General features: G+C 43.3%; 1 protein-coding gene across 1 annotated transcript; it reads left to right on the plus strand.

Moving 5' to 3' along the window:
• Positions 1–1,365: 1,365 nt before the first annotated feature.
• Positions 1,366–3,187, plus strand: arl4ab (ARF like GTPase 4Ab). Its single transcript, XM_006803370.2, has 2 exons — positions 1,366–1,485; positions 2,451–3,187. The coding sequence occupies exon 2, from the start codon at positions 2,528–2,530 to the stop codon at positions 3,131–3,133; it is 606 nt and encodes a 201-aa protein (XP_006803433.1). The 5' UTR covers positions 1,366–1,485; positions 2,451–2,527; the 3' UTR covers positions 3,134–3,187.
• Positions 3,188–11,208: the final 8,021 nt, after the last annotated feature.

The raw sequence follows: 11,208 nt of genomic DNA on the forward strand, positions 1-11,208 counted from the left end.
GGTAGCTTTATATTTACTGTGTGAATGAGAGTCATTCATTTCCTGTGAATTGTTGCCACTTCTTACAACAGTTGAAACAAAAGAGTGGCAGACTCAGTGTGTTTAGTCTTCTAGTTTCTCCATCCATGTATGCAAGTGTGCCAGTCATAGTCTGAATGATACAATTCCACCAGCAGAGGGTGAACACGAGGCTCGGTGTAGATGTTTGTATGTATTTCTAAGCACCAACTTTACCTATAATAATATAATTAAAAATGTGTAATAAACAATATTTGGCCACGGCTTTCATATTGATCCAAAAGCACGTGCAACCTCAACCTCATCCACAGAGCAGAGTTGCTCATTTAATTCATTATGAGCTGGAGACAGTATGATAAAAATTAAAATAAGCAATGTAGTAGTTTCTTTGTTTTTTAAATTGTATACTGGGGGTTAGCACTGCTGCTTCACAGCAAGAAGGTCCTACTGCACGAATCCACCATCAGTCTGGGTCCTTGCTGTGTGGAGTTTCCGTGTTTTCACCCGGGGCCGGGTGACGTCTCCCCGGATACTCCCGCTTCCTCCCACAATCCAAAGACATGCGGTTAGAAGGATTATGTTTATTCGTAATTGCCCAGAGGTGTGAATGTGTCTGCCTCCCTGCGTCCAGCCCTGCGGCAGACCGGCGACCTGTCCATGTGTATCCCATCTATAATGTCTTTTTTTAAACCCTTCAACATAATTTAGGCCACTGTGTGTGGAATATAACCTGAAAAACCGTCCTTCTTCCAAATAAATAAATAAATACCTAAAGAAACCTTTCGACCGAGACGTGCTCTTTGATAACGGGCTTAATTGCACAGGTTTGAGTGTAACCACGAAGTGAGTCGCTAAATAAATAAATATATAAATAAATGACTTTAAATTAACAGTGTTACATAATTTTGGAAAAATTGAGGTTCATGATAATTAGACTATAAAGTGCATGGAATGGATCCCGAGTTACTCTGAAATAGTGTAAACATTAATATCACTAATATAAATTACTATTACAAGTATTACTGTAATCCTGTTTTGACGAGTTTCCCCGTGGTGGGCGTACAACACGAGGGGGATCGTGTAAATAGGCCACTGACGCTGAACTCTCAGCTTTTGTATGATTATAAGATTATGCACGAGGATGATGCATTAAAGTTATATAATTTCCTATTTCAAACCCCTTCCAAACAACAGCACCCTTCGTACCCCCATCGGTACGTTTAATGAGCCCTTCCCTTTTACGTGATTTGCTTCGAAGCCTGTGGAAGTCAGCCAAACCAAATATGCCGGCTATGCTTTTATTTTGAAAAGCGGAAGCGGAAATAGTGGTGTTTATTCTAGTGGGCTTAGCGCCGCTGCGGAATGGAGAGGTAGTAGTAGTTGTAGGCGTCTGAGGAGGTGAAGGCGGTGGGTTAGCGAACCTGTGGACGCGCTGCCAGCGGTGATGGGTTAACACCGTTTGTCGAGGTACGTTTCTTACGCTGCCGTGACGGATCCACTCTTCTGTAGAAAACAGCGATAACAGCCGGAAAATCATATCTAACCCCAGAGACAGCTCAAATTAATTTCCCTCAATGAAGCAAATTACGTTGATGTCCGCCTGCTTTGCCATGTAACGCTAACCTGACGCTGCTTTATATGTAAACGTGCATAAAAGGCCCAAAGCGCTAAGTCTGCTTTTTCCAACACTTGTTGGCTTTGCAAGCGAGTCAGGTCTGTAACACAGGACCACAGCTCTGCACGCCAGACTCCATTTGGATATGTCACAAACTGACGCCGCTCCTCGGATAACAAGCTAAAGGTATGATTGATATAAATAGAGATGTTTCATCTTTATTTGCCATATAAATCAGTTCGGGCTAACTCTTAATGCTAGCTTTTAATGAAACGCTTACTTGGTGGCGCATCACTCATCACCGTGTCCGTGTCTACCTCGGTGAGCAGGGCGGGAGCGGCCGCTGCAAACCGGCCGTAAAGTCATAAAAACGCAGTTTTCTTATCGTCGGAAACGTGTTCATCAGCGACCCCAGGGGGGGGCAATTCTTCAGCACATGTCGATTCGTTAGTAACGTAAGATTTATTTTAATTTATAGATTAGAAACGGACCTTTCAGCATAAAGAAGTCGGTTGCCAAGCAACACATTTTTAAAGCAACATGTCAGTCGCTCAGTTTTTAAAAAAAACACAAAGGCCGGTTTTGATCTGTCCATGGGGGTGACGGATGGATTTGGGGGAAATTTAAAAGATCTCTTGCCCCCGTTGTTTACCGAGTCACACGTTGAAGTGCGCCCTGCTGTTTTATTCCGAGCTCAGTGTCAGGATAATGTGAGGGTGTGTGGGTTTATTCACTTCCTGTGTGTTTGTGTCCATGTAAAGTAACAGTGCTGTGTGTTTGCATGCCTTGACTCGTGCATTTCTCTTCTACATTCTAGCTTTTGCTGCAGTTCTTTCACAACAACATCAACCTCGGGAATATTTAGTGGCAACTTCTTCCCGTCTGTGTGCCAAGATGGGAAACGGACTGTCGGATCACCGCTCGCTGCTCCCCCGCCTCCCCTGCTTTCAGGCTCTCCACATTGTCATTCTAGGACTGGACTGTGCAGGCAAGACCACTGTGCTGTATCGCCTGCGTTTCAATGAGTTCGTGAACACCGTCCCGACCAAGGGCTTCAACGCAGAGAAGATCAAAGTGTCTCTTGGAGGCAGCCGTCGGACTGCGTCTTTCCACTTCTGGGACGTAGGCGGCCAGGAGAAGCTGCGGCCTCTGTGGCGCTCGTACACGCGCTGCGCCGATGGCATTGTGTTTGTGGTGGACTCGGTGGATGCCGAGCGCATCGAGGAAGCCAAGGCAGAGTTGCACAAAATCACACGGCTGGCAGAGAACCAGGGCGTGCCGGTCCTGGTGGTGGCGAACAAACAGGACCTGCGCAATTCTCTTAGTCTGCCTGAGATGGAGAGCATGTTGTCTCTAGGTGAGCTCAACACTGCCACACCCTGGCACCTTCAGCCTGCTTGTGCCATTATCGGCGAGGGGCTGCAGGAGGGACTGGAGAAGCTCCATGCCATGATCGTGAAGAGGAGAAAGGTGCTGCGGCAGCAAAAGAGGAAGAGATGATGTGCTAGTAGAGGGACTACAAACTACGGGCAGAATCTAAAGCTGCACGAGTACAGCTGAATACAACACTGGGTTTAGCTGGAACAAGACACAGTGTGGGTATCCATTCTGTCAGTTTTGTCTGGGTCTGTTCCTTCAACTGAAGTGGCTTAAAGTTAGCCAGTTAGCCAGTGCTCCCACTGAGGCCCGTGCAATGGATTCTGAATGCAGTCGTTCTAAAGTTAGTGCAGCAATACGCTGAACTCTCAAAGAAGGACAAAAAGCTTTTGTTGTGTTTATTTGTTGAAACATACGCTGTACCAACTTAAAACAATCAAATAAGTCTCGATCGTGTGTATTCCACCAAAGCTCTGAAAGTTAACGTGAAGTTGATAATGACTCACTAAGTACAGAATCACTACTGACTCCTCGAAACAGCGTCACGTGTCACAATCAGTTGAATAGAAGCTATTTTTCAAGCGTGCGCTTGTGTTCCTGCTGACACGTCTCGATGACATGACGAGTACAGCTACACTAATTGATCTTCATCATCTGGTTACTGTTTAAACAGAACAGTGATCGGTTTCTTCACTCGACAGCAGCGTCAAAAGACCAAAATGTGACTCACACGAGTTGTTTTCTTAGCACGAGGCTGCTTTTCAATCAACTGCACCAAAAAAGGGCTTTATATACTCTCTGCTATTAGTTTATATGACAACATGTAGTCAATAATTGACGATCGCTTCAGTGCTCAAATATTTAAAGCTAACAACTGTAACTACTGTCCTAAAAAACCACAGTGAGAAGTCCGAGTCACCCTTGGAGGAAGATGACAATCAGCGTTATACTTTTTGATATGCAAGTGTCGTCTGCGTTGCTGCTAAGATGTTAGTTTTCAGGTCACCAGCCACATTTCTTCATTTATTAAGTTCTTCGGGGTCGTGTCTCCTTTTGTTGCAGAACATAGACTGGTCCCACATGCTTTACTTGCATTGTTGTAACGTCTAAGGCCGTCCTGTGATTACTGTGTCAGTGCTGCTAACATTGGATAAAAACTGTGATGTTAAACGTCATCTGAGAATTTATTTTCATGTTCAGTGAGTAGTGATGTTTTTTTTGTTTTTTTACTTCCTGTCATGTTTGGACTTTTTGTTGTAAGGCATTAATAACACACTTTTAAAAAGTAATGCTCAAGTCCTTTTTTGGACATCAGTTAACACGATCAGAGTGGAAGCGTCGGAGCGTTTGGGTGTATGTAACTGTCGAACTGCTGCTCACGGTGCAGTGAGATAAAAGGCTGAGCAGTTACTGATTACGTTAAGGATTCGCACCCACCGGCTTTTGCACACGTCTCAGCGCTATGAGCTTGTTCGCTTATTCAAAGGTAGCCCAACGAGGCTTTACAAGTTTACAATTTGTGGGAAAAAAGAAGCAAACTCGTGTCATTGGTTCCAGCTGCACCACATGTGCTGTTGAAGGTAAACGTGTTATCGTGTGTCCTTGTGTGTAAGCAAATGGGTTGTGTAGCACCAAACTACAGCACTGCATCCAGAGTCGGGATGACCGTGATGGACAATTATTTGCTATAAAATGACTTTGATTCCACTTCTTCAAAGGAGGTGAATTGTACATCATGTGTTCAGTGATACTAATAAAAGTACATAAATCTGTTGGTTAAACAGGGCCATTAAAAAGAGTTTTCTCCCTTCCTAATTTTTATTTTTTTGGCATGTTTGTCATACAAATCTTTCACACAAAGATGCTCCAAGTAAATACAAAATATAGCGTTATGGGATTTTTTTAATTCTTTTTGAGGCTGGTGGGCTTACTTGCTTTTATTTGTTACTAAGGGAAAAGCTACCAAAGCCAACATGCACTGTGTGGAAGAATATTAGCTTCCTAAACCTAATAGTAAATGGCCGGCATTTGTATAACGCTTTTCTAGTCCTTAAGGACCCCAAAGCGCTTTACACTACATTCAGTCATTCACCCATTCACACACTGATGATGGCAGCTACAGCTCGACAGAGGCGAGGCTGCCGGACACTGGCGCCACCGGGCCCTCTGACCACCACCAGTAGGCAAACATGGGGTTAGTATCTTGCCCGAGGATATTTGGCATGCACCCAGGAGGCAGCCTGGGGTCGAACCACCGACCTTCTGATTAGTGGCTGACCTGCTCTGCCACCTGAGCTACAGCCACCCGATAACTGGTTGTGGCAGCTTTGAGAGCAGGAAGTGCGATCAAGCATTTGAAATAATGTAATGAGTCTTTGAAACTACTGTGAAGGAGTTTTGGCCCACTTGTCTCTACAGACGTTTCCAGTTGAGCCAGTTTGAGGATTGTCGAGCGTGAACTGCTTTTCATGGTCATTCCAGAGCATCTGGATCCGTTTTAAGGTCAAACTTTGACAAGGACATTTCAAAACATCCAAAACCTTAATGTCGGTTTTCTTTGTACCATTTCGAGGTGGACTTGTTGGTTCGTCTTGGGTCTCTGTCCTGCTGAATAACCCGAGTGCACTTAAGCTTCAGGGCATGAACTGAGCTGGATTTTCTTGTAGAGCAAACTTCATGGTTCCATCAATGACAGCACGTTGGTCAGGTCCTGAAACAGCAAAGCACCCCTAGATCATCACACCACCACATCTGACTTTTAACTGTGTCACCCACTCCTTTGTGGAGAATGGCTTTCACCATGGTCCAATGAAGTCCCAAAGACTCTACTTCAATCAATCAATCAACATGCTGTCTTTTGCTTTATGGGATCTTTTAGCTGCTTCATTTTATCAGACTTTGATTTCTTGGTTCATCAGGTCTGAGTGTAGCTTTTCAAAAACTTATTTTTTGCACACAGGGTTCAGATAGCTCTTTGGATATCTTTACCTAATATGAGTATAATATATGTAAGTGTGACAAATATGTAAAATAAACAAGAAGTCAGGAAGGGGGCAAATACTTTTAAATAAAAGTAAAATAGAAAGTTACTCTCATGATCATCTGAAAGTGTTTTTATCTGAACTACGTGCTGGATGAACACAAAATTGTCCATTTAGTAATCGTTAGTTTGCAGAAAGGGTCGTGCTATCTCTTCACTCGGTGCTGAACGGTTGGTTGGGTGGGGTCTTGTCGGCAGGCAGCCAGACTCTTCTCAGGAAACCGAAGCAAGGAAGGGAGCGGTTCCTCTTACATTATCACCATATCCTGTTCTCAGCTCTGGAAACTGCAGTTCACACCGTTCACAGTTGGAGCTGACTGGGAATCAGATTAGAAGTCCACACAGCGTTCAAACGTCCCACCTCAACCCTGCACCCCTCTCTGCTGCTGAGTATACACCCTAACATACTTTTAAAGTCTTTTTTCTCAGCTCTTTAAAAGACTGGAGGAATGGCTATGAAAGATATGCTGCTAGCACTGGTGCTGCTGCTGTGCTAATCTGACCCCTGAGTTAGCTCAAACTCACATTAGCTGAGCTGAAGTGATTCAAAACACTGTAATGGTTTGTATACAGTTGGACCAGTATGCCCTCAGTAACAGTCCAGTGTCCTCAGCAGGCAGCCGACTGGAGTAGATACAAGTAGAAAAGTGGTGGCGTCTCAACCTCATTGTGACCTCATGTCTAAACACATAGAACCTGATAGAGAAGCTGCAGCCAACAGCGTGTCTTCACTAATCCATCATTAATGAAACTCCAGGACCAAGAAGCCCAGCACTGCTATGATTATGTAGAAAAAATGACACCTAAAAGCCCTCAGTAGTGTTTTCCTGCCGGCGGCCACCCTCCAGCCAAAGGGAAACGGCAGTCTTGACCTGGCACGCCGCTCTACTGTGTGTAATGGAAAATACAGAGGGGTGCTGGGCAGATACTGCTGTGGAGGAAGGAAACTGCAGATGCATGAATGACAGCCGACTGTGTTTAAAGTGGACATGACGTGTAAAAAGGCTCATTTACAGCCTGGAGGCTCTAAGAAACTCACAGACGTAACGCTGTGAAGCTGGAGAAGCATTTAGAACATGTTTAGCACCACCATGTGCCAGAAGAAGAACATGACATGATGTGTGTCTTATATACCCAAAGATTATGGTATTAATACACTAATGCAGTCACTCTTCATGTAGATTTAAGTTTACACGGCCCACCATGGATCACAAGAGTTTTAAAAGCTCATCTATTCTCCTAGTTTCTGTTCTCTTCGGTCAGCAGCGGGTTTGCCTCAGACTCGATCATAAACGCCATTTTTGCCCAGTTTCTGTCATATTGTGAAATCATAAACTGGCATTAACTGAGGCGAGTGAGGCCGGGAGTTCTTTAGCTGATGTTCAGCGTCCTTTTGTGAGCTCCCAGTCGTCAGTGCACTCTTCGAGAAACTTTGGTAGGTTTAACAATGTTTCCTGTTTCCTCTATTTGTAGATTTTGGCTTTAGGTATGATTTTGCTCCACTGCCAGTGTGTTCGGGATCATCGGCATGCTGAGTAATAAAGCTGTTTCCAATCAAATGGTTCCAGATGGTACTGTGTGATATCTGACTGCACTCAGCTGCAAACCCAACACATTTGCTGAAGTGTAGTAGAACAAAGAACACACACCAAGAATACTTATTCAGTGTTTTCAACAAGTAATCTTAATGAAGAAGACTGTTGCTACCTCAAAGCACTTTGTGTACTGTCGGTCCTGCACAACATTCAGTATATAGTATTTACTGTTATTTACACCAGCGGTCTCCAACCTTTTTTGCGCCAGGGACCGGTTTATGCCCGACAATATTTTCATGGACCGGCCTTTAAGGTTTCGCGGATAAATACAACAAAATAAAACTAGTACTGGTACTGAAAAAAAGAAAATTTATTCATAACACACGTGAAAAGACCAAGGAAAACCGAGTAAACGATAAAAACGATAACAAAATAACGCTGAAAACCGATAAAAACCCTGAAAACTATACATTTCACACCTGAGCCTCAACTCTCGTGGCCCAGTACCAAACGACTCACGGACCGGTACCGGTCCGAGGCCCGGGGGTTGGAGACCGCTGATTTACACTTAGCTAGATTAATGCAATGGTGCTGTGTTTATTTTTGCTTGTTTTCTCTTTTCCTTCTCTCAACAGGTGATCCAGGACATTTGTGTCCTTTCTCACTGTCCCTCTTCCTTCTGTTTCTCTTTTCCTTCCTCTTTCTTCCTCCCTTTCCTATCCTCGAGCCATGTCTGTCCCATCTGTAACAACTGAAAATTAAATTAAATTAAATTAATGATAACAAAAAACGTTGATCAAATGGACCAATACGGCAAGGCCGTGATGATCCACTTGTTAAAGTAAATCCATTGGGTATCTTTGTTGGCCTTCAGACATCAATTCTGACGGCTAAAGAACCAAATGAGACAAAAAAGAGAAGACTGCATTTTTTTAACTGCAATTACACCAGTAAAAAATACCTTATTCTATTCTTAGAACCGTCTTAGGGACTTGGTCAAATGCCTTCTCCAAGTCCACAAAACAGATGTAGACTGGAGGGTCAAACTGTCACCACACTCGACTATAGAATAAAGAGCTGGTTCAGTGATCTGCAACCAAGACCAACATCACACTGATGCAACTGAATCAGAGATTCAACTTCCCATCGCCGAGTGGATTCTCACGAAATCAAAGGATCAGTGAGGAAATGTGAAAACCAGAACTCTGAATTTAACTTCCTGTATCCCAAGTTGTATGTTCAGCATTACTTACTATGGTGATTTAAGCAGGTAAAAAAAGAGCCACTTTTGTGACACACAAAACTGACTTGTCCCATCTTTCATGTCCCAAGCTGCCTCCAGCTCAGCTCAGCAACAGTGAAGCAAGTGGGGCAGATTCATTTCACTCTGTGGCTGACACACTTACAGCCTTACAGTGCAGCTCAGGCAGAGGAAATGGTTTTCTAGACAGCATAAAGGTTGTTTTCAGTTCAACTTCACAGTGTTGCTACTTCAACCATATATTCCAACATCACACAAAGAAAATGTGCTCCATCATTCTAACTACACGGCTCACCACTAACACGTGAGGCTTTCATGCTTCTTTCCTCCCACAGAGAGTAGCTTCCTGGTTTGAATCAGGCATGTACAGGAAGACATGACTAGACTGGATATTCAGTGCTAGTAACTGTTTTACTAGTCTAGCCCACTTGAAGTCACACAGAGATACGTCCCATTAAATAAGAGGTTTGACTCCCCCTGTCCTCGACTGCTGACCCACAAGGCAGGATATTGTCCACAGGGTCATAAATCTCCCTCGGTGTCGGCTGCTCTGGCTCCAGACAGTGGACTGTGGCTGCTGGTGTCTGCAGCTTCACTGTCTGAGAACAGAATCACCAAGTACCAGAGTTTGACTCCCAGCAGGTGTCGCAGAGCGGAGAAAGACAGACATGTTGGTGGTGAACGGGAGAATAGTCTAAAACTATGCTGATTATTATAAAGGAATATCTGCATCTTTTGTTGGGCCAGCAGTTTGATTACTTATTGTGTCAATTAATATCTGCACTATTTACATCACGATTACGAGACATTATTTAGGATATAGTGCATATAATGCTGTGGGCTCTCTGAAGGAAAAAGTGACATCAGAGGAAGTTTGACTCCCAGATATAACTCAGCTGCATCCTTAAAGCTAATAACACCCTCAAAGCCTTTAGTTAAGCCAGAGTTCTGCAGTGAGCATGGACTACAAATCCATATTGTCCCATATTAGCAAACAAAGGCAAAGCTTGATTAAAAATTTCTAGCCTTTAAAGACACGTTTAATAAAACACTTAAAAATGTAGTTTTGAGCGATTTAGTAACTAAACCTGACAGCTGGGATAGGCTGCAGCTCCCCCTGAACAGGACAAGCAGAAGCGAATGGATGGATGGATTTAGTAACTATTGCACATAGAACATAACATAAGCACAATAAGCACCACAGGCCGTACCAGTGCAGCGGAGGCAGGGGGCGAGGGTTGGGTCGTGCTAAAATAGTCTATCGTGCTAAAATAGAAACGAAATGTGAGCTACTTATGTTTCTGGTGGTATTTATATTGATGCTTTACTACTTAGCCTTTTCCATAATATGCATCTATGGAAAAGGCTAAGAAAACTAATATTGTTCAGCATGAATACACATTTTATATATGCTGCTCAAATTTAGCCTGATGAATCTGTTTCTTTGATTGGTCAGAGGCCCTGTTGGTGGTCAGTGGGGCTCTGGCAGTGCTCGTCCTGTCCCTCCTTGCTCAAAGGAGCACATACTGCTGTTTAAATACCTTAGGACACATTCTAAGGTATTTGAACGCCCGGGGCTGCTGAGCTGGAACATCATTAAATCTACGATGGTAGATTTAATGATGTTCCAGCTGCGGTGTCTTAATGTGTCAGGTTACAAAAGCAGAGGTGCACGATCTAGACCAGCCAACTGCCAAAGCTGTCTTTATAGATCACACTTGCTGATGATCAGGTAATCAAGTGCATTTTGTTAGCAGCACATGGCTGTTACTCTTAAATCTCATGTAAGCCATTAAAGATGTACTTGGGCATGTATGTGGTTGCACAGAGTCGTGTGGAAACTTTATTTTTCATGACAGAGCTGTTTCTCAGTGAGGTCACCTGTTTCCTGCATCATCGCTGTGTAACCTCTTTGCCAGTTATCAAACACATGATCGCACTTCTTGGTGCCAAGAAGGCCCAACCAGTGACTCAGTTTAAGAACTGACTTTATCCAATAAGGTTTGGAGCTTTTATTCTCCAATCCAGGAAATTATCATTTAAAATCTGCATTTTGTATTTACTGGAGTTATTTTTGTATTAAACTTAGTTTGATCATCTGAAACAAGCATAACTGTGGAAACCCTAAGAAATCAGAAAGGGGCAAATACTTTTTTAATGCACCAAATTGCAAGAAGGTAAAAAGCAGTTTTCATTCAGTATAATTACACAGCAACACTTTAAAACCATCCATTCTTTTTTTAATAAAGCTTGTAGCGTACATTGTTAAACAGCCAAGTTTACCAAATCAGTGTAAAAGGACAGAACAAGAGATAACAAGAGATAACGATGCATGGAGACCATTTTCATTTATCAACATTTG

The sequence above is a fragment of the Neolamprologus brichardi genome, chromosome 22 (assembly GCF_056152115.1).
Source record: "Neolamprologus brichardi isolate AB-2024 chromosome 22, ASM5615211v1, whole genome shotgun sequence".
Classification (NCBI taxonomy): domain Eukaryota; kingdom Metazoa; phylum Chordata; class Actinopteri; order Cichliformes; family Cichlidae; genus Neolamprologus; species Neolamprologus brichardi.